This window comes from Oncorhynchus tshawytscha, linkage group LG10 (assembly GCF_018296145.1).
Source record: "Oncorhynchus tshawytscha isolate Ot180627B linkage group LG10, Otsh_v2.0, whole genome shotgun sequence".
Taxonomy (NCBI): domain Eukaryota; kingdom Metazoa; phylum Chordata; class Actinopteri; order Salmoniformes; family Salmonidae; genus Oncorhynchus; species Oncorhynchus tshawytscha.
This window is the reverse complement of record NC_056438.1, coordinates 26083305-26107017: the sequence shown is the minus strand read 5'-3', so window position 1 is coordinate 26107017 and position 23713 is coordinate 26083305. Positions and strand designations below refer to the sequence as shown.

The 23713-nt window shown below is 44.4% G+C and overlaps 1 protein-coding gene across 2 annotated transcripts in view; it reads left to right on the top strand.

The window, feature by feature from the left end:
- focad (focadhesin) overlaps nucleotides 1-23713 on the top strand; it is a 67971-nt gene that overhangs the window by 5580 nt on the left and 38678 nt on the right. The window contains exons 5-11 of one of the 2 annotated variants that reach the window (XM_024434768.2): nucleotides 470-568; nucleotides 17464-17565; nucleotides 17872-18115; nucleotides 18289-18489; nucleotides 19053-19140; nucleotides 19438-19631; nucleotides 19919-20176. In XM_024434768.2, coding sequence (XP_024290536.2) covers nucleotides 470-568; nucleotides 17464-17565; nucleotides 17872-18115; nucleotides 18289-18489; nucleotides 19053-19140; nucleotides 19438-19631; nucleotides 19919-20176 — 1186 coding nt within the window. Of the gene's footprint in view, nucleotides 1-469; nucleotides 569-17463; nucleotides 17566-17871; nucleotides 18116-18288; nucleotides 18490-19052; nucleotides 19141-19437; nucleotides 19632-19915; nucleotides 20177-23713 lie in introns of both variants that reach the window. The other variant, XM_024434767.2, reaches the window with a different exon arrangement.

Here is a 23713-nt window from a genome sequence, read left to right as displayed (position 1 = left end):
AACAAACTCTGCCTACCCGGCAGACCAGGAGAGCTAAATCAAGTGCTCCTACTGCGCTGGCCAGTCGGATAGCTTAAATCTCTGACTACAGCTTCCACAACCCCACAGCAAAGTTTGTCCAGTATGAAGGAAGTTAGAGGACGTTTTGCGAGCCAATGCTAACTAGTGTTGGCGCAATGGCTGGAAGTATCTACTTCCAGTCATTGCGCTACTTCCAGTCATTGCGCTAATGATAGTTAGCATGGCTCACGAAACTACCTCTAACTTCCTTCATATTGGACACAGACATAAAAATGGTATCCACAAGTTCATCTGACTCTGGGGATGTATATACAGGGCGTCATTGTCAAAATCCCGAAGTATCCCTGTAAGGTCCTCTGCACAGTATAATCCTAAGCTATCTGGGTTTTCTGTAAACTGCTAGTTATACTCCTGGACTTATTGATTTTTTTCTGCTTCTTATGAACAGGAATGTGCAGGGGTTGATAAAAGTGATAGGAAGGCTTCTCCAGGTGCAAGCGGACCAGCGAGACAAAGGAACGCCCTTCACTTGTCCCTACTCCATCAGGTTAGTCCACTTCACTTGTCGCTAGTCCATCAGGTTATTCCACTTCACTTGTCCTCGCTCCATCAGGTTATTCCACTTCACTTGTCCTCGCTCCATCAGGTTATTCCACTTCACTTGTCCTCGCCCTATCAGGTTATTCCACTTCACTTGTCCTTGCTCCATCAGGTTATTCCACTTCACTTGTCCTCACCCATCAGGTTATTCCACTTCACTTGTCCTCGCTCCATCAGGTTATTCCACTTCACTTGTCCTTGCTCCATCAGGTTATTCCACTTCACTTGTCCTCGCTCCATCAGGTTAGTCCACTTTTTCTTTTTCTTTCCCGTGGTATGACTTTGCGGGCCAAATAGGACCATACACACCGCTCTATTTCTCAACTTTACTGTGACCACATGATGAAAGATGTCTAGGCTACTTTTGATTCATAACATCAAAGTTAGGTTCTGAGTGTGAGACTATTGATTGGAGTGGAGTGCGGGTCTTTGAGTCCACATCACTTATCACTACTCCTTCAGGTAATTCCATGCTTGCCATGACGTATAGTGGCAGCCTTGGTAGTTTACTCCTGCAAATGTATCCTTAGTTATTTGTAAGTGTTTTCTATGTGCATTGTTTTATCAACTTTTAGCTGATCAAGTATTGAACACAGAACTGAAAATGTTACCAACAATGTTAAATTAGTTAACATACTTTTGGTCATGTAGTGTATGTGGAAGGACACCTGCTCATCGAACGTCTAATTTCAAAATCATGGGCATAAATATGGAGTTGCCCCCCCTTTCCACTAGATGTTGGAACATTGTTGCGGGGACTTGCTTCCATTCAGCCACAAGAGCATTACTGATGTAGGGCGATTAGGCCTGGCTCGCAGTCGGTGTTCCAATTAATCTCAAAGGTGTTCGATGAGGTTCCACACCGATCTTGACAAACCATTTCTGTATGGACCTTGCTTTATCCTCAGGGACATTGTCATGCTGAAACAGGAAAGTGCCTTTTCCAAACTGTTGCCACGAAGTTGCAAGCACAGAATCGTCAAGAATGTCATTGTATGCTGTAGCATTGAGATTTCCCTTCACTGAAACTAAGGGGCCTAGCCCGAACCACGAAAAAGCCCCAGACCATTATTCCTCCTCCACCAAACCTTACAGTTGGCACTATGAATTGTGGCAGGTAACGTTCTCCTGGCTCCACCTAACCCAGAAGCGTGATTCACCACTCCAGAGAACGCTTTTCCACTGCTCCAGAGTCCAACGGCAATGAGCTTTACACCACTCCAGCCGACACTTGGCATTGCGCATGGTGATCTTAGGCTTGTGTGTAGCTGGTCGGCCATGAAAGTCCATGTCATGAAGCTCCTGGCGAACAGTTCTGGTGCTGACGTTGCTTCCAGAGGCAGTTAGAACTCGGTAGTGAGTGTTACAACTGAGGACAGACTTTCTTTTCACGCTTCAGCACTTGGCGGTCCCGTTCTTTGAGCTTGTGTGGCCTACCACTTCGTGGCTGAGCCATTGTTGCACCTAGATGTTTGCACTTCACAAATAACAGCATTTCCAGTTGACCGGGGTGGCTCTAGCAGGGCAGAAATTTGATGAACTAACTTGCTGGAAAGCTGGCATCCTATGATGGTGCCACGTTGGAAGTCAGTGAGGCCATTCCATTCTTCAGTTAGGCTATTTTACTGCCAATGTTTGTCTATGAAGATGCATGGCTGTGTGCTCATTTTATACACTTGTCAGCAAAGGGTGTGGCTGAAATAGATGAATCCACACATACTTTTGTATATACAGTGGGGCAAAAAAAGTATTTAGTTAGCACCAATTTGTGCAAGTTCTCCCACTTAAAAAGATGAGGCCTGTAATTTTCATCATAGGTACACTTTAACTATGACAGACAAAATTAGGGGGAAAAATCCAGAAAATCACATTGTAGGATTTTTTAATGAATTTATTTGCAAATTTTGGTGGAAAATATGTATTTGGTCAATAACAAAAGTTTATCTCAGTACTTTGTTATATACCCTTTGTTGGCAATGACAGAGGTCAAACGTTTTCTGCAAGTGGAGTGTGACTGTTTGAGGTTGTGGACAGGTGTCTTTTATACTGATAACAAGTTCAAACAGGTGCCATTAATACAGGTAACGTGTGGAGGACAGAGGAGCCTCTTAAAGAAGAAGTTACAGGTCTGTGAGAGCCAGAAATCTTGCTTGTTTGTAGGTGACCAAATACTTATTTTCCACCATAATTTGCAAATAAATTCATTAAAAATCCTACAATGTGATTTTCTGGATTTTTTTTCTCATTTTGTCTGTCATAGTTGAAGTGTACCTATGATGAAAATTACAGGCCTCTCATCTTTTTAAGTGGGAGAACTTGCACAATTGGTGGCCGACTAAATACTTTTTTTGCCCCACTGTATGTGTATATATATATATATTTTTGACTACTTCTCCAATCAACTAGCTCATTGTTTGGATTCAAATACCAGCTCAGATCATCCTTGATCCTCATCTCTTTTTTTTAATCTCATCTACTGGACCAAAGGCTGGACCAAAAAGATACAGAAATGGAAGCAACTATCACTCACTACACCCAAGATTTTCTCAGAAATGTTTAACATATTAAAACAATCCTGTGCAGGGAGCTGAGCAACAGCCTTAATTAAGCAAGACGGGATCTTGCGGAAACAATGCAGATGATGGGGCGGTAGGAGACTAATTAACAAACTTAAGTCTGTTGTACTGCTCGGATTACGAGTGCACAACTGGGGCTTTTAAAGTCACGGTCCATAAACAACAAAGGTTTACTACTGAATGGTATCATCACAGAGGTCTAGACATTCTCTTTCTCACTGAGACTTGGCATCAGCCCAATGAGTACATATCCCTCCACCAATTCCCTCCATCTGGCGACACCTACCTGGACTGTCCTCGCACATCCGGACAGGGTGGCGGATTGGCTGTAATCTGCAGGACTGACAGCACTGTGATTTTACTGCAGTACCAGCTGTCCTGTTTTGAATGAATGCCTTTCAAGATCAATGGCTCTGTATCAGTACTGTCTGCGTTAATTTGTTGGCCTCCCTAACTTTCCTGCTGAACTATCTGAGCTACTAACAACCCTGAGCCCATGCTATGCTAGAGCTTGGTGATTTCAACATACATGTCGTCTCCCCTGACTGCTGTCTCTCTACCGGCCTGGCGGATGTCCAGGACAACTTTGGACACCAACAGCATGTGGACTTTGCCATCCACAAGAAAGGCCATAAACTGGACCTAGTCTCCACAGGCGTGGATCTCGCCAAATTGGAAGGAAATGTGTCAGGGCTGTCCGACCATAAACTTATCACCTTCACCCTAGCTATTCCTCTACTCATTCGGCCCAAGAAACGCTGCATTCAGTTTAGAAGTCTGAAAACTGTAAACACTGGCCAGCTTACTAAATAGATCTCTACCTTCCAGTTACTGACTCTGGCTTAATACAACACTGCCTTGGCCTCCATACTGGATGAAGTTGCTCCTTTGAAAACATTTTATGGTGTCTTTTTCCAAATTGCCTCCCTGGTACACTGAAGAGCTAAGCTCTTTCAAAGCAACTGGCCCATCGTCTAGAACAACCGTATAAGAAAACAAGGCTAACTATATATGCGCAGATGTAAACTCAGCCAAAAAAATAAATGTCCTCACTGTCAACTGCGTTTATTTTCAGCAAACTTAATATTTGTGTATGAACATAACAAGATTCAACAACTGAGACAACCTGAACAAGTTCCACAGACGTGACTAACAGAAATGGAATAATGTGTCCCTGAACAAAGGGCGGGTCAAAATCAAAATCAAAAGAAACAGTCAGTATCTGGTGTGGCCACCAGCTGCATTATGTACTACTGTGCATATCCTGGACTGCACCAGATTTGCCAGTTCTTGCTGTGAGATGTTACCCCACTCTGCCACCAAGGCACCTGCAAGTTCCCGGACATTTCTGGGGGGAATGGCCCTAGCCCTCACCCTCCGATCCAACAGGTCCCAGATGTGCTCAATGGGATTGAGATCCAGGCTATTCGCTGGCCATGGCAGAACACTGATATTCCTGTCTTGCAGGAAATCACGCACAGAACGCACAGAGCAGTATGGCTGGTGACATTGTCATGCGGGAGGGTCATGTCAGGATGAGCCTGCAGGAAGGGTACCACATGAGGGAGGAGGATTTCTTCCCTGTAACACCCAGCGTTGAGATTGCCTGCAATGACAACAAGCTCAGTCCGATGATGCTGTGACACACCGCCCCAGACCATGACGGACCCTCCACCTCCAAATTGATCCCGCTCCAGAGTACAGGCCTCGGTGTAACGCTCATTCCTTCGACGATAAATGCGAATCTGACCATCACCCCTGGTGTGAGAAAACCGCGACTTGTCAGTGAAGAGCACTTTTTGCCAGTCCTGCCTGGTTTGTGCCCATAGGTGACGTTGTTGTCAGTGATGTCTGCCTTACAACAGGCCTACAAGCCCTCAATCCAGCCTCTCTCAGCCTATTGCGGACAGTCTGAGCACTGATGGAGGGATTGTGCGTTCCTGGTTGTAACTCGGGCAGTTGTTGTTGCCATCCTGTATAGAGGTCGACCGAATATGATTTTTCAACGCCGATACCGATTATTGGAGGACCAAAAATAGCCGTTTTTAAAAATGTATTTGTAATAATGACAATTACAACAATACTGAATGAACACTTTATTCTTTAAGTGAAATACGGAACCGTTCTGTATTTTGTGTAAGGGGTGGCATCCATTAGTCTAAATATTCCTGTTCCATTGCACAACCTTCATTGTTCTGTCACAATAATGTAAAATTCTGGCAAATTAGGCGGCCCAAACTGTTGCATATACACTGACTCTGCGTGCAATGAACGCAAGAGAAGTGACACAATTTCACCTGGTTAATATTGCCTGCTAACCTGGATTTCTTTTAGCTAAATATGCAGGTTTAAAAATATATACTTCTGTGTATTGATTTTAAGAAAGGCATTGATGTTCATGGTTAGGTACACATTAGAGCAACGATACGCACCGCATCGATTATATGCAACGCAGGACACGCTAGATAAACTAGTAATATCATCAACCATGTGTAGTTAACTAGTGGTTATGATTGATTGATTGTTTTTTATATGATAAGTTTAATGCTAGCTAGCAACTTACCTTGGCTTACTGCATTCGCGTAACAGGCAGTCTCCTCGTGGAGTGCAATGAGAGGCAGGTGGTTAGAGCGTTGGACTAGTTAACTGTAAGGTTGCAAGATTGAATCCCCCGAGCTGAAATGGTGAAAATCTGTCATTCTGCCCCTGAACGAGGCAGTTAACCCACCGCTCCTAGGCCGTCATTGAAAATAAGAATGTGTTCTTAACTGACTTGCCTAGTTAAATAAAGATTAAATAAAGGTGTACATATTTTTTTTATTTTTTTATTTTTTTTTTACAAATCTGTGTCCAAAAATACCGATTTCCGATTGTTATGAAAACCTGAAATCGGCCCTAATTAATCGGCCATTCCGATTAATCGGCCAAACTCTAATTTTGTACCTGTCGTGCAGGTGTGATGTTCGGACGTACCGATCCTGTGCAGGTGTTACACGTGGTCTGTCACTGCGAGGATGATCAGCTGTTCGTCTTGTCTCCCTGTTGCGTTGTCTTAGGAGTCTCACAGTACGGATATTGCAATATATTATATGGCTTTCTTTTGGTGTTTTCAGAGTCAGTAGAAAGGCCTCTTTAGTGTCCTATGTTTTCAAAACTGTGACCTTAATTGCCTACCGTCTGTAAGCTGTTAGTGTCTTAACGACCCTTCCACAGGTGCATGTTCATTAATTGTTTATGGGTCATTGAACAAGCATGGGAAACAGTGTTTAAACCCTTTACAATGAAGATCTGTGAAGTTATTTGGATTTTTACCAATTATCTTTGAAAGGCAGGGTTCTGAAAATGGGACATTTCTTTTTTTTTGCTGAGTTTATGAGCAACATCAGCAAGAATACCAACACACCATAAATGCAGCTCGTACATCCTACTATTCTCAACTGATCAGCAACAGCAGTAGTAAGTCCCGGGTGCTGTTCTCTACTGTGAGCAAGCTCCTCCAACTAGGGCTGTGGTGGTCATGAAATGTTGTCAGCCGGTGATTGTCAAGCAAATAACTGCCGGTCTCACGGCATTTATAGTTATTTACGCAACTGTAGTTGTGATACAAATGTTAGGCTATATGTTTTGATTTTTAATACGTTCTAAGGCTGCATGATGCGACTGTAAAATTATGATTTGAAAAAAGTTGCATGAAAAGCATGAGCTCTGCTTTGTTTTTTTGCGCAGGCTGCACACACTTCATCAGTCTCTCATCAATTTGACAAGCACTTGATAAAGCCTCGAATTTCCCGGCGGCATCTCCTTTGTGTAACCGTAATGCCCCCTAAACAAATCCATGCCTTTCCGGCCAGTGGTCGTTGTGTCCTTGGGCTGAATATAATAATCATTATTTCTCCCGGCTGCGTGCTCCGAAGCACCTCTCATTCACATGTCTCCCTCAGATATCTCAGTTCTTATCAGTATTGACACATTGGGGACGCAACAGCGCGTTTCCTTATCGAATTCTAGTCTATCGAATTTTTAGTTTTTTTTGGAATTGTTAGTTGGATTACTTGCTTTTTATTACTGCATTGTCGGAACTAGAAGCACAAGGATTTCGCTACACTCGCATTAACATCTGCTAACCATGTGTATGTGACAAATAAAATTTGATTTGATTTGATTTGAATTCCAAGGCGCATATTGAAGATATTGGAAGAACTGTCCACATTTACTTTTTCTCATCCAAAAAGATGAGTAGGCCTAACGAACAGCAAAAGCACTAGCCTATGTCAATCTACTATCCGCCATAGTACAAAAGTTGACCTATTCTGTGTGAGAAATAAATATTCCAAACATAGTCTAGGACAGATGTAGGATGCGATGGATCCCAAATTAATACAATCACTAGCTTTTTTTTTTTTTTTTTTAAACAGTGAAGCTGATGCAACAGATGAGAACATTTAGCTTAAAATGTAGATGAACTATTTGGCTTTCTTCAGTATTATAAGCGCAGCAATGCGCACACGGCAGTAGGCTGTAAGTACGAATGTTCCAAAATGCAATCAATTAGCGGGAAAACACCATTCTCAAAAGTGACCACGAATCTGATTATGCGTGCATTTTTATGGTGAAAATGGTCTTCCCCGAACTTGAAACTCACACAATGTGTGTGTGCCAGTTAGGCTCTACACCCATTGTAAAGCAAATGAATGTGCTTAATTTTAAGAAGTCATTTGGCCACTATACACATCTTGGGATAAGCTACATGTGCAACTATATTTTGAAAAAGTCTGGGGGGAAAAAAGGCATGAGCTGTTTCTTGCATTATTGCATTCAAGCTGGTGATAGGATATTCACAAGTGATAGGGTAATATTGTCACCCATTAAAGGGACAATGGAGTGCTGAGTACCAGGTGGTTAGCAAGTTTGGTAGGCTACTAATGACCAGCAGAAGCATCAGAGTTTGGAGAAGCCTAATTACTGAGACTACACAGTCACGTAGAAATTGACTCGTGACCGCCGATGTGGCGGTAATACGGTCACCATAACAGCCCTACCTCCAATCTGTGAATAATTGTGCTACCTCAGCCTTCCCAGAACGGTGCAATCAATACCTGTGATTCTTCCAAAGCAAACTTTAAAATATGAATAGCACCTTCCTGACCTCCCAAGCCTCTTTAGTTGAGCTACCAAGTCCTATGCTCCCTGAGTCAAGGTTCTCCATCTTCACCACAGTCACTGCAGCTGATGCAACCAAGCTGGTTAGGACAAAGAGGCCCACCACTTGCTTAGACCTTATCACCACCTCCCTTGTCAAGACCTGCTTACCTGCTCTGGAGACTTCACAGAAAGGATCAACAAGTCCCTCATCACTGGGTGTGTCCCTCATTCAGCTCAAACTGTCCGCAGTCACACCAATACTTAAAAAGCCTGGATCTGACCCTGACAACTTCCAGAACTAAAGGCCTATTTCCAACCTGCCCTTCCTGAGTAAGCTCCTCAAATGTGCTGTTTGTAGCCAACTCCAAAGCCACCTGGCCACCTACTTGAGCCCTTCCAGTTGGGTTTTAGAGCTAGACACAGTACTGAGACTGCCCTGGTAAGGGTCACTAATGACCTCATGAATGCTGACTCTGGGGTTGCCAGCATCCTCTGACTGCTGGACCTCAGTGCAGCATTCAACACAGTTGCAGTCTAGCCATCCTGCTAGACTGCATGGAGAAGGGCCTGTCAGACACTGTCTTGGACTGGTTCAGGTCCTATCTCACTGATCGCTACTAGTTTGTAGCCATCAGTCCTAGTGAGTCAGACAGAGTTGTGCTCCGACATGGGTCCGTACTGGGGCCACTACGGTTTTGTATCCACATTCTGCCACTGGGAACATCTTCAGGAAACACGAACTGGGCTTTCACTTTTATACTGACAACACACAGCTCTATGTCTCCACAAACACTGCCAATGGCACTGCACTCCTGGTCAGCTGCCTGCAGGACATCAAAACATGGATGCAGTTGAGTTTCCTGCAGTCAAACTGTAACTAGACAGAGGTCGTCCTGATTGGCACTATCATTACCAACATTGGCAGCTACAGCCTCAATATTGATGATGTCAAGGTCCTCCCCTCCAGTCAGATTCGCAACCTGGGTGTGATATTTGACAGTCAGCTCTCGTTTGAGGCGCACATCAAGAGTTTGACCAATGTCAAATTTTCCCATGTAACTCCCTTTTTGTTGGCGCATCTGCCAAGAGCCTTAACAGGCTACAATATGTCTCCAACAGGTCCTCACGTGCTCACCCACACCTCCCCCGCGAGCACATTACAGTTCAACCTCCACTGGCTCCCCATATGCTCACGCATTGACGAAAAAATCCTGGTTCACACCTACCAAGATATCCACAACTCTGGACCCAAGTACCTGTCTGACCTCATTTTACCCTCCTGCCCCACACGCACACGTCGCTCCTCCAGTTCTGTTTCCCTTCAGCCCTGCAGCAGACTTAATAACTATGGGTGACAGGGCTCTCAGTTGCGCGGCTTCGAGGCTGTGGAACTCACTTCCCGACACTATTAGGGCTGCAGAGTCTCTGGCCCCCCATTAAGGCACAGCTCAAGACTGTGCTGTTCAGAAAAGCCTTCAAGGACCTCTGCTATTTCTGTTCTCATGTCCTCCGGATCTGGCGACAGCTGTATATAGCTTTGATTTGTTTTCTGTGTTTTGGATTGTTGTTGTTGTTGTTATTATTTTGTGTGCCTTGGGTTGAGAAAAGCACTTTACAAATTAAATGAATAATAATAATAATGCTTATTATAACATAACATTTTTCTGCAGTGGTAGTGATACCATTCTGTTGTAATAACAGCTGTGGATAGTCACGATAGCGTTGTTCGATTGACTTCTGTCGTAATAATAAACACGTGGTGGTCATAATAGCATCTAAAGTAGTCAAAATAACATGTCATACCTTGTAGTAGTCATAATAAAACATGTCATAACATCTCGCCCTGTCAGAATAACATCTGTAATAGTCATAATAGCGCAATGTCATAACATCTGTAGTAGTTATGTGTTTTTCTTTTGTTACGATAACATTGTCATAATAGCATCTGTAGTAGTAATAATGACATTGTGATAACTTTTGTTGTAGTCCGAATAGCATTATGTCATAATTGCATCTGTAGTAGTAATATCTGAGTTACTCCGCTGTAAGGTCATGGACTACTACAATGTCATTGTAATATCTTAGTCGTTATTTAGTTGTGGAAATACTTCATTGATATCATCATAGTAATCTAAGATCCTAATGAAGTCATGAAAATGCTACAGATGTAGTACATTGGTAGCCTAACGTCTTATTGGGTTTTCATGGAAATGCTACAGTGAGGTCATAATAGTACTTTTTCTGAGTAGTAATAGTCCCAGTCGGTGTTAGATAGAACGCCTGTGGGGAAAACAACCTGTGGTTACCCCATTGGCTCACAGTAGAAACTTGACCCTTTTCAAACGCAATTATCTTGTTGTCTCCTTGTTTTAGTCAATTACAAAACTACATTTGAGAAAAGTACATCATGTATAAAAGTTCCTTTTCAACATTGCCTGCTCCAGAGAGTTCATGCCACTTAGAAAAACACTATATTGTAGGGCTTCCCTCATTCCCCTTTTCATGAAGGTGCTAGCAGCCACATGAGTGAGTGCAAGCTAGCTAGCTACTGACTGGAACATTTAAGCTAGCCAAAACCAACGACACAAACTAACAGACTATACAGTTACAAGTAGTGAGTGGAGTTACACATGGGCTATACTAAACAAGTTAAATGTCTTACCTGTGATGAAATGTTTTCCACACACATAGCAAGGTGTAGCCTACTTGGACAAAGTCCCCACATTTCCCTCTCTCCCACACCAAATAGCCTGAAGCCTCTTCTCACAGGATTTTTGACCTGGTTACATGTACATTGAACAACACAGCAGCTTTTTGGGATGTTTTTTTCTCTCATTCTTTGTAACCCCAAAAATATTTTACCATGGGGGTGAATGGGAAAGAATGGTTGTTTCCCCCAAGTTGTGGTCGAGGGGAATTTCTTATTACGTGAATATCAACTTGGAGTATGTCTTAGGCTTTTGTACAGCAGTAGAAATGCTGTGATGATATCATAGTAATACGGGAGTACTTTGCCTTCTACTGCAATTATGGGGCTGTAGATCATGACTCGGCGTTCCAAATGCCACCCTATTCCTTAGTGCACCACTTTTAACCAGGGCTGGTCAAAAGTAGTGCACTATAGGGTTTAATTTGGGAAGCATAGAATTATTTCCCTGTGGAGAAATGCTAGGAAGTTAGTATACCGACCCCTTCCATAGGATTGTCCTCTGGCTGAGCCATCGTGCTGATAATGATTAATATCTCATTTGGGTAACATCAACCCATGCCAATGGGCTGTTAAGGCCCAGCTCTGATTTAATTTCATAGTGGATTGATGAATCATGTATCATGACACCTCCGCAGTCACCTAAGGTGTCAGGAATGAGGTGCATGAGTTGGGGGGGGAATCGTGTCAAAGTACAAAAGGGCCAATATCTACTGCCACTAGATGCTTCAATAGGGATCTGAGCAGCCGTATAGTAGGCTGCACCTTGAGCCAGCTAGCCAGCACACAACTCTCCAAGATGGACATGGCTATTACGGTTTTGAGAATGAATGGGTGTCAACCACCGAGGGCAGGGGAATCCTTCTGGGGACAAGTCAGAAGGAGTCAAATACCAGTCCCGTGTAGCTCAGTTGGTAGAGCATGGTGCTTGCGATACCAGGGTTGTGGGTTCGCTTCCCATGGGGGACCAGTATGAAGTAAAGTATGAATATGTATGCACTCACTACTCTAAGTTTCTCTAAATAACAGCGTCTGCTAGATGGCAAAAATGTCATTGTAAAATGTACACAACTCTTAGGTACTGTATATCCAGGGCAGAAATGGATGCTTTTCTCAAAGCCTATAGAGAGAATCCTCCCCCTCCCCTGTCCTCGTTTTCCCTACCCCAGTCTTTGATGTGGACCTCTGCCAAGATCCTGGGGCCCCCCAAAATCAGTTACAGAGTGGTGGGTAAAAAGACACAGATGCAAGCTAGGCCTATCTTTTCTCCTTTCTTTTCTTTCTTTCTTTTCTTTCTTTCTTTTTCTTTTCTTTCTTTCTTTTTCTTTTCTTTCTTTCTTTTTCTTTTCTTTCTTTCTTTTTCTTTCTTTTTCTTTCTTTCTTTCTTTCTTTCTTTCTTTCTTTCTTTCTTTCTTTCTTTCTTTCTTTTTTTTTTTCTTTCTTTCTTTCTTTCTTTCTTTCTTTCTTTCTTTCTTTCTTTCTTTCTTTCTTTCTTTCTTTCTTTTCTTTCTTTCTTTCTTTCTTTCTTTCTTTCTTTCTTTCTTTCTTTCTTTCTTTCTTTCTTTCTTTCTTTCTTTCTTTCTTTCTTTCTTTCTTTCTTTCTTTCTTTTTCTTTCTTTCTTTCTTTCTTTCTTTCTTTCTTTCTTTCTTTCTTTCTTTCTTTCTTTCTTTCTTTCTTTCTTTCTTTCTTTCTTTCTTTCTTTCTTTCTTTCTTTCTTTCTTTCTTTCTTTCTTTCTTTCTTTCTTTCTTTCTTTCTTTCTTTTTCTTTCTTTCTTTCTTTCTTTCTTTCTTTCTTTCTTTCTTTCTTTCTTTCTTTCTTTCTTTCTTTCTTTCTTTCTTTCTTTCTTTCTTTTTCTTTCTTTCTTTCTTTCTTTTTCTTTCTTTCTTTCTTTCTTTTTCTTTCTTTCTTTCTTTCTTTCTTTCTTTCTTTCTTTCTTTCTTTCTTTCTTTCTTTCTTTTTCTTTCTTTCTTTCTCTATATTTCCCTCCATTTTATTGTTACCTTTCCCTCTCTTTACGTCTCTTCTCCGTCTCACTCCCTGTCATTCCCTGGTGAGAAGATGAATGTGCCTGGGGCAGCAGGGTGGAGCCGCCGGGCCGACAGCCTCGCTCCGCCATTGGTGGATGCGCCTGGCTCTGCTGGGCGATTGTAAATGCTGCAGGATTAATGAAGAATGCCCACGAGGTGCCCATTGTTGACCGTCTGCCCGCCGCTGCCCCGCTCAATCTTCCACAGAGACACTAAGCCACTTAACCACCCAGCGGGACCAGAAGGAGGGGGTGTTCAGGAGGTCCGGTGCGAAAACGAGCGCCATTCTCCCAGGATCACGTCCTGTATCTGTCTTGTCTGTCCCCATAACCGTGTCGGTCCCACCCAACCAGACAGGCTTCAGTTCAGCTGCATTTCCAGGGTGTCCGACGATTTCCGATTCCGACTTGGTGTGGCACTAAAGCTTGTATACATTTCTCCCGGTGAGGCCCTGTCGTGTCTCCCTCAACCCCAACCCCCACCTCCTTTTGTGTGATCTGAGTTCATCTGGGAGTCACCGTAACCTGCACACATTGCCAGACTGGTGGGTTCTTAAAAGGACAGTTCAAAGTTAATTGGGCAGTTAAAGTTAGAGTCCTTAATTATAACAGTAACAAAGTGTTCTACCCATCCCTGTTTTGTAAAAAAAAACTAAGAGATGGAGCTGGAGAAATGTAACGGCTCTCAAATTCATAGACAAAGCTATGGATGCAAGGACTGACCATCCATTACATCAACATTATAGTTTGAACCATGTTTTGAGGCTATACAGTGTTTGTTTACAAACTTTGGAGTAAAACAAAAGTATATTTTGGGTTCTGATAGGATACAACAGTTGAACTAAACTCATAAGACAAGTGTATTTTACGCTACTGATACTCTCTGTTCATCATATATGCATAGTCACTTTAACCATATCTACATGTACATACTACCTCAATCAGCCCGACCAACCGGTGCCAGTATCTAGCCCCGCTACTGTATGTAGCCTCGCTACTGCTATTTTTATTCTTATCTATTGTTCATCTAATACCTTTTTTGCCCTGTTGGTTAGAGCCTGTAAGTAAGCAGACCTGTTGTATTTGGCGCACGTGACAAACTTTGATTTGATTTATTCTTCAAGAAAAAAATGGGTATTTATCATTCATTTCTAAGTTTTAAAAAAATATATAAAATGCTGTATTTAAGAATTCTAGCTGTAAAGGGACACTTTTAAAATTAGTCTGACAATTTCAGACTTCAACTCGGGTGTCAAACTCATTCCACTGAGGGTCGAGTGTCTGCGGGTTTTTGGACATAGACAACCTGGTCAGGGGAGTTCCTTACTAATTAATGACTTTATTAATCTATCAAGTACAAGGATGGAGTGAAAACCCGCAGACACTGCCCTCTGTGGAAAAGTTTGACACGTGTCCTAACTGGTCTAATGGGGGAGGTGTGTTCATGTTGCACGCCATCTGTTATGTGGGCTAGATCCAGCTGTTTGCCTCAATCACAAATGAATGGAAAATATAAACACTATCTAATTTCCAAATCTTTTCCATTCATTATAACTTCAGCCATATAGCCTGGTATAGTGTATCTACACAACCAATGGTGAGGGATATGGACTTCAGACCACTTTTAAAATCTGAAGACGACAAACTTTGATTTTAAAGCCCTGCCACCCTCCAACCCAGCGCCCTTTATTCTGCCACTGCCAATGAACTTGCAGTTCAACAATGGCAAGGTAGCAAGGTCAGTCTTGTCAGCTTCCTGCTCCCTCCATTGTCTGGCTGTGAAAGCAGGTAATGGTGGGTCTGTCTGGCCTGTCTGGAGAGAAAGAAGGCCTGATGGATAGGCCGCATTGAACTGGAGGTTGAGACGAACCACAGGGAACCTGAGGAGAGGGATAGAGAGATAGTCAGACAGATTACGCCATGGGATGTGGAGGGAAGGGGGATGCTTTGTTCCGCAAGAGACTATGGCAGGCAAGCTGGTCAGTCACACGAGAGAGAGAAAGAGGGAGGGAGAGCGAGAGACGTCCTTCCTCCGGTGTTGGAGGCACTCAGTGGCGCATGCAATGATTGACGTGGGGCAGTGGTCACAATCACGCCTGTCTGTCTGCAGGCAATGTCCCCCTGCCACAAGTGTGTTGTTTTAACCTGGGCCTTTATCTTGTTCAAAGGCCATGTCCAATCTCTCTTAAAAGGTAGACTTCAGGTTGGTTTACACATTCAGATTCTGAAGAGTGGGATGCTATATCCTCGTTATTGTAATCCATGAATCACTTTTCATAAAAGAGCCTTTGCCCTCTTCAGCTCCACCGGTGTTCAGAGTTTACCCACTTTTCTTTAACCACTAAGACAGTCAACCATTTCCCACTTACAACTACACTGCCAGAATCTGGACTTGAGCTCCTTTTCTGACCTAATTGAACGTCATTGTGGATTGTTGGGACCAGGAGCACCACAGCCCCTCTGTTCGCCAGTCGGCCGGTGGCCAGTTCTTAGGCTGGGCACGGTCTGCCTGACGCCAGCTCTGCCCCAGCCCCCAGGTGGCAGGGGGAAGACTGGGATGAGGGGCGAGGGCAGGCATTAGCCTCGTTAAAGGCTTCTTTGGCTTTGGTAGTCGTCCTCGTAATGTTTTTGTGTCCCCTCTCTTTTGTTGTCCAGTCTGACAGTAGGTAAGGTAAGATCCTGTTACAATGACAGCCAGGCCATTTAAAGGCATTGCCATGGACTTTGCTGGGTTGAGAGGTTTCCTATGTGAGCTGCTTTCTTGTCGGCCTGAGCTCCATTAGCCTTTGCTTGAGGCATAGGACTTGCCTACATCAACCTTTCTGAAGCTTGGTGGTCAGAAGTGTATCCATTGTCCTGGAGGAATCTATGTACACTTTGGGCAGATCAGAAGAAGAACTCGTCTGCCAAGTTACACAGAGCTTTGTAGACCGAAGAAATTTGAAAGCCTCTGGTTATGCACATTTTTAAGGCTCAGCATGACAAAAAAATATCTGTTTAAGATGGACTAAAAAGCAATAGCCCTATATTAAGACTATTTGGCAGGTTTCCAACTAAGACAGATTCTTAGCTAATCATTACATCTAAATGTGACTTTATATTGTTTGAGGGGTAGGTCACATCTCGGTGAAACAATTTTGTGACAAAAGATTAAGCTGCTGACTGATATCTGACCTAATTCAGAGTCCTGTGGTCATTTTAGGATGTTAGTTGTGTTTATGCAGCAGTCCAATTCAGGTCTTTTGGCAATTATTTGCGTATCTCATACCTTTCTAAACTGCGTAAAATGTGTAAACATTTACAACAACAAAAAACCACATGGAATCTGATCTTTTGACTTCAATATATACCACTTCCATATGTGGATCTCAATTCTGATACAAACCCTATCCTCCATATGCGGCCTCTGTCAGGGCACTCATATCAGATTTTTATTTGCTCTGATGTGTTTCTTATTGTGCACAACCTGCCTTTACCATGACAACCACCAACTTTTTAAGGAACAGGGATGGGAAATGAGCATTGCATTTGCGTGCTACTTCAAATGCTGCATCAGTGTGAATGTGCAAATCTGATATGGGTCACATGTAAAACTGTGTGTGGAGGGTCAGAAAGAGATATCGGATATAGAAAGAAAATCTGATTTAGGGTGGCTGTGTAAACAGCCTTTGACCTCAACATTAAGTTATTCAGAAGAACATTTGCCTGAGAAACTCTTAGTCGATGAGGCCCAGATGCATCAGTCAGTCACACCCCTCTTCAAGGCCAGGCTTCTGCTAGACTCACACTCATTCAGGGAAAGACTATGAGCACAACGGACTGGCCATAATATCTGCACTATTACCCACTGGCCTGTAATATAATGAAATATCTAAATAAGGGAACAGAATACATTAAACCAAATATCCAAATGTCTTTTTTCCTGTTTTTTATATATTCATGCGTATGTGTTGCATTAGCTTTCAAACTAAACTAAACTCCAGTACTTTTCACATGGACTTGAAACCGGAAACCTTGATTGCTTTGCGTTGGCCTTGGCAGCTAAATGAGATGAAGGAAGACGGATAAACAAATGGGATAATTGATTATGAATGATTGTTTATTTAACTGTCTTTGCTGCCCAGACATATGGGCTTATAAGACACTATGGTTGCGTCCCATATGCTACCCTATTATCGACATAGTGAACTTCATTTGACCAGGACCCATAGTGTTCTGGTCAAAAGTAGTGAACCACATAAGGAATAGGTTGCCGCTTTGGGACGCACACTAATTTTACTGATTTATTTACAGCGTGTGAGCAAACAACTCATCTTCACACATCCATAGAGATTGCATACCTACCAGTAGCCCAAAGCAAAGCCAAACAAATAAATTAATATGTTACAGGAGCAGCCCCCATCCATACATCATCGTCTTGGAGAACCGTCCTGACTGCTGGCCCGTTCTGCTGCTGGAGATTGACGACTTCATCCAGCGGGCCGCTGACAGGTTAGCTAAAGGGTTTTCTTCCCTGGCCAGCCCCGGGAACGAACTAGAGGTGAGGCCGAACTGCTCGGCCTTCAAACATGTCCAAGTCATCTGGTCGTTCAGCTGGAGCGTCCTCCATAACTCATGACATGACTGTCAGCTAGTTCACCTGTTTGATTTGTGTTCTTCTTCGAGGCGTGATATTATCTACTTTTAAATATGCTTTACAGTTACATTTTACTACATGGACGTGCAAGTGTGTGTTTAACACAGATTTCTCCTGTGTGTGTGTGTGTGTGTGTGTGTGCATGCATATAACACGTGTAGGGGTGAGTCTGTGTACGTGACCATGTTGGCCCCCTTCCTGCGCTACCTGTACTGTGAGCCCCATCGGCTGCCAGAGTACGCTCTGCTCAGACACAGCCTCCTCAGGGTCCTACTGCCCCCCCAGCCGGGGGATCACAACCAAGAAAAGAAGAAAGACCAGGAAACTGAAGAGGACCCGGGACAGAGCCCTGTGGTATGCCACAGCCTGGTTCGCTGTCTATACGAGCTAGTTCCTCACATGCAGGTGAGACGAGATTTATTTTCCTTTTTGTTTCTTTGAGGAAACACACCATTTACAGTGTAGACATGAACCTGTGAACCCACTATAGCATAGCACAACACAGCACATGTGAAAGACACAACATAGCAGGTATGGTATGATCATTGACGCGGCCTGTGTTATGTCTCCATCTTCAGGTGGACAGTGTGGAGGCAGTGTTGGAGCTTCGGGGCCTCGTGGAGGCCATGATCCCGGCTCTGGAGGTGGCCGACTGGGGGAGTGAGAGGGCCCAGCTGGCCCTGCAGCTGCTGTGTGCCTGTCAGCTAAGTTTGAAGCTTAGCGGAGACTGCAGACCACTACTCCAACTACTGCACCAGCTCCTCCCCACCCGCACAGAGGTGAGCCAGCCGGGCAAGCCAAAATAGTTTAAAATGGCTTCCTCACCTTGTCTTCATCTCCTTCATCTGCACAGATCAGTAAACAGTTTGTGTGGGTTCTAATGAGATCAGCCTCTTGCTTCACGCTCTTTCAGACGTTGCCGCTGTTTATGGTTATGTTATATTTCTAAGAAGGAAGAACCCCCAGCAAACCGTTTCCCCACAGACAGACACAAAGCACAGCAGCTCTTTAGCTTGTTTGTCTGCCTGTGGCTGTGGAGGTTTGTTAGGATTCTGTCGACAGCTCCCGCTCAATGTATCCAGATCCGCCTCGCGGTGCGATCCTAATCTCCTCAAAGCATTGGTTTGGGAGCACATACAGCTCCAAAGATTCCTCCGGGGGTCGAAGACTGAGAGGGAATCTTTGGAGCTCAGTGTGCTGCGCTTACGATCCCTGCGTTTTCAAGACCCCTCGGGCTTGGGATGTGTGTGTTTGTGTTGGGGGGGTAGAAGGGGGGTTGTCAGTTTGTATTCTCACTTCCTCGAAAGTGCGTGCGTGTGACTGCATGTGTGTGTTTTTCCAGGAGTTCCCTGTGGAGGACATGATGGTGGGCTTGGCTCTGCTCCTTCTCGAGGCCTCAGCGTCCCAGCAGACCGGGCTGCTTACACTGGGTATCAACTCTCTCTCAGCTTCCTCTCCTTACACAGACTGGTCCCTCTCTCTTCTCCTCTAAACTCACCTCTCTCGCTCTTTCCTTTTGCCTCTTTCTCTACTACTCTCACCTGTCTCACTCTTCCACACTCTTTCCCTCCCCCACACTTGCCTCTCTTTTCTCTACCTTCCCTACATGCACCTCTCTCTGTCTCTCTCCACTATACTTGCCTCTGGCTATCCACACACTCACCTCTCCCTCTCTCTCCATCCCTACACCCCAACTCTCTTAATGATGATATCTTTACCCCCTGCAGCCCTAAGTCTGGCCCCCCCAGAGTGTGAGCGACCCCCCTGGGGTACCCCGGTGCTGGTGCTGCCTCTCCTGCAGGTCCTCTCCTGCTCATCCCTCATGGAGCCCCTGACGGACTCCCGCACACACACACGCAACCAGAGCCTGGCCCAGAGCCTCCTACAGAATGCGCAGAGAGAGTCCTCCAAGCCTGCTGAGGTAAACAAATGCACTTCTTAGGGTTAATTTCTATAAAGGCCTACTCACAAAAAAACTGGAAGCGGGATTTACCTCCAGATTGGCCTTTATTTATGACGTGCGTGAGAGGAGCAATGATTAATGCCAAGCAATGAAATATGCCAAGTTAACAGTACGTGTGTCATACTGTAAATATTATGCCCTGCATTCTTGTTAGCATATGGTCTTTATACCCATAGTTCTGCCAACCCCCCTCCAACCTTCATCTCCCCCTTATCCCCACTCTCTTTCCTACTCTTTACCAGAAGGTGTCCCAGTTAGCCTTACCCCTCAGCCCGTGGTCCAGTGAGTTGCTGGTGGCCACCCAGGTCCTACGCCAGGTGACAGGGGACCCGGTGGCGGCTAGCGAGTGGCTCTTGGCGGTGACCTCGGCCCTGCCCCTGAGCCAGCGCGTCCCGTCTCCCCTCACCCTTACCGTGGCTCACCTGGTGGTCACCGGTCAGCAGGACGTCTGCAGACTGGCCCTGAAAACCGCAGCTGCCATCGCCCAGGCAGATCCCGCACAGGTAGCTACTGGAAACCGCATGCTGAAGCCACATTTTTATTAAAGTTAATGTTGACCACATGCAGGACCCACATTCATATATAACTGTACGTTATATAAAGTTAAACTCTAGGAATTACAGAACTGTCATACTTTTTTTGGGTGAACAATAGTTTTTATTGAATCACTTAAAGATGCGTTAAAAGGTTTTGTATAATTTCAGCCAGTAGTTTTGAAAGTAGAGCTCACGAGCCAAAACGGGTCCCCGAAAATTGTGCACGTCATCCTGCAAAAAAAATACGAAAATGTTACGAATATTTTTTGGGGCCTGCCCTGTTGTTCAGAACGGTAAACTGGGGCAAATCGCTTTGAAACTGAAAACAAAAATGTGCATTCTTATTCCCTGTTTCACTCTGCTTCCAAACAATTTCTCCCTACTGAACACAACCCTGCTTGTTGCTATCACTACAGTGCATATGGGAAGTATTCAGACCCTTTGCTATGAGATTTGAAATTGAGCTCAGGTGCATCCTGTTTCCATTGATCATCCTTGAGATGTTTCTACAACTTGATTGGAGTCAACCTGTGGTAAATTCAATTGATTGGACATGATTTGGGAAGGCACACACCTGTCTATTAAGCTCCCACAGTTGACAGTGCATGTCAGAGGAAAAACCAAGCCATGAGGTTGAAGAAATTGTCCGTAGAGCTCCGAGACAGGATTGGGTTGAGGAACAGATCTGGGGAATGGTACCGAACAATTCCTGCAGCATTGAAGGTCCCCAAGAAGAAAGTGGCCATCATCATTCTTAAATGTAAGACGTTTGGAACCACCAACACTCTTCCTACAGCTGGCCACCCAGCCATACTGAGCAACCGGGGGAGAAGGGCCTTGGTCAGTGAGGTGACCAAGAACCCGGCCATCTCTGCAGCCCTCCACCAATCAGGCCTTTATGGTAGAGTCGCCAGACGGAAGCCAGTCCTCACTAAAAAGCACATGACAGCCCACTTGGAGTTTGCCAAAAGCCACCTAAAGGACTCTCAGACCATGAGAAACAAGATTCTCTGGTCTGATGAAATCAATATTGAACTCTATAGCCTGAATGCCAAGCGTAACGTTTAGAGGAAGCCAGGCACTGCTCTTCACCTGGCAATACCATCCCTCCGGCTTAAGCATGGTGGTGGTAGCTTCATGTGGCAGGGACTGAGACTAATCAGGATCGAGGGAAAGATGAACGGAACAAAGTACAGAGATCCTTGATTGAAACCTGCTCTAGAGGTTCACCTTCCAACAGGACGACGACCCTAAACACACAGCCAAGACAACGTAGGAGTGGCTTCGGGACAAGTCTCTGAATGTCCTTGAGTGGTCCAGACAGATCCCTGGACTTGAACCCAATCGAACATCTCTGGAGAGACCTGAAAATAGTTGTGCAGCGACACTCCCCATCCAACCAGAGAGAACTTGAGAGGGTCTACAGAGAGGAATGGGAAAAACTCCCCAAATACAGATGTGCCAAGCTTGTAGCGTCATACCTAAGAAGACTCGAGGCTGCCAAAGGTGCTTCAACAAAGTACTGAGTAAAGGGTCTCAGTACTTATGTAAATGCAAAATTTCATTTTTTATTTGCAATACTTTTGCAAACCTTTCTAAAAACCTGTTTTTGCTTTGTCATTATGGGGTATTGTGTGTAGATTGATGAGGGGAAAATAAAACGATTGAATCCATTTTAGAATAAGGCGCAATGTAACAAAATGTGGAAAAAGTGAAGGGGTTCAAATACTTTCCGGATGCACTATATACCGCCGGTTGAAAGGCAAAGGATTAAAACCGTCAGACACTGTGACCCCGGAGGACTATCACCTGCTATAGACAATAAAGAAATGTCACATTGTACATCACCCTTATTTGCAGCGCTCATTAGATGGCTTAGTGCACACCTTTTGATTCTGTAATTGCTCCCTGAGCGCCTGTTGTTCTGCTAGTTAAGTGGGGAGCAGTAAGTTATTGGTGCCTTTTATACCCATGGTATTTCCTTGTGTGTGTGTGTGTGTGTGTGTGTGTGTGTGTGTGTGTGTGTGTGTGTGTGTGTGTGTGTGTGTGTGTGTGTGTGTGTGTGTGTGTGTGTGTGTGTGTGTAGAGTGTGTGTGTGTACAGTATGAAGCATGTTTGTGTCGTTACAGTGTGTGTGTGTGTGTCGACACCCCATATACAGTTTTTATGGGCTGATTAATTTCTCCTTTACACCATTGGCTTGTGGGCTAATTCCTCCCCCCCGACCTCCATGTCTCTCAGTAACTAGGAGGCTAAATCACAACACAACCACTGCGGCTGCCGCAGCCTGCAGGCACTAGGGTGCTGCAAACACGAGATTTACAAGCCACAAATAGAAACACGCTAGGCTACTATCTACAGTATTATTCATGTTTTCTACTTACGATCTTGTCACTACAATGCTAACTTGTAGAGTCTTCAGGCACTGCAGTGCAACAACGGAAGGAAGGACCTAGTCTTTAACCAAGAAGAACAGACAACACAATTACCAACACAATAATCAACCATTCAATCACCATCTAAACTCTGTAGTTACACTCAATGCACTGTTGAGTGGCTGTTTCAAGCTTCTCAGAGTAGGAGTGCTGATCTAGGATCAGGTTCCCCCTGTTTAAGTAATCTTACTGACTGAAATGTGAAAGGCAAAACTGAACCTACTCTAGTAGTTTGACACCATATGGCCCCAGATTTTTACAACAGTGCATTTAATGTAATTGCAGAGGTGGTTGGTAATTGTATTGGGGAACACAGGTGGCCGTTCCCTCGAAAAGGCACACAAAAAAACGGGAAGGAGAGAACCCCCCCCATGATAAGCCATGCAGATGTTGGGGTTGCTAGGCAACAGGGCAAGGTGTGGGCGAACGGGGAGCGATAAGCGCGTTATGCTAATGAAGGCATAGCAGTGGCAGAGGCGTCGCCGACAGGGGACTGAGGGTCAGAGAAGGACACCTTTCTCTCAGTCTTTTACTCCCGGAAGGAAGGAAGGAAAGAAGGAAGCAAGGTATGGAGTAGTGGCTTTAACCTCTGCTCTGACACGACCGTTTGGGGCGCCCATTGGGGCATTTCAGAGGATTCCCTCAAAATGTAATTGGATTTTTAAGAACTGAAAATAGCTCTTTCACGGCGCACTTAACTTAAGTCCCTGGCCTTTGAAGCTAACGTTTTTGGATGAAACCAATTGCACACAATTTCAACCCAAACCAGCGGGCAACAGAGTTAGGTGGAGACATGGAGACGTATAGTAGTGATGAAAGTAGAGAATGGTAGGCACACTGACAGTGACGTGGAATTCTATCAATCCAATGCATCCAATGTTTGTGCTAACTGGTAAGTGACATTCCTGATCTCACCATGGTGTCCATAAGATCATGGATATTGGCCAAGTTATGAATGGTCCAAGAGAGGAAGGCCTGCTATCCATGTGGAGGGGCCAGAGGCTACGTCCCTGTTATTGGGGGGGGCACAGGGAGTTAATCCCGCGCCGTCTCAGTTTACACTGTTGGG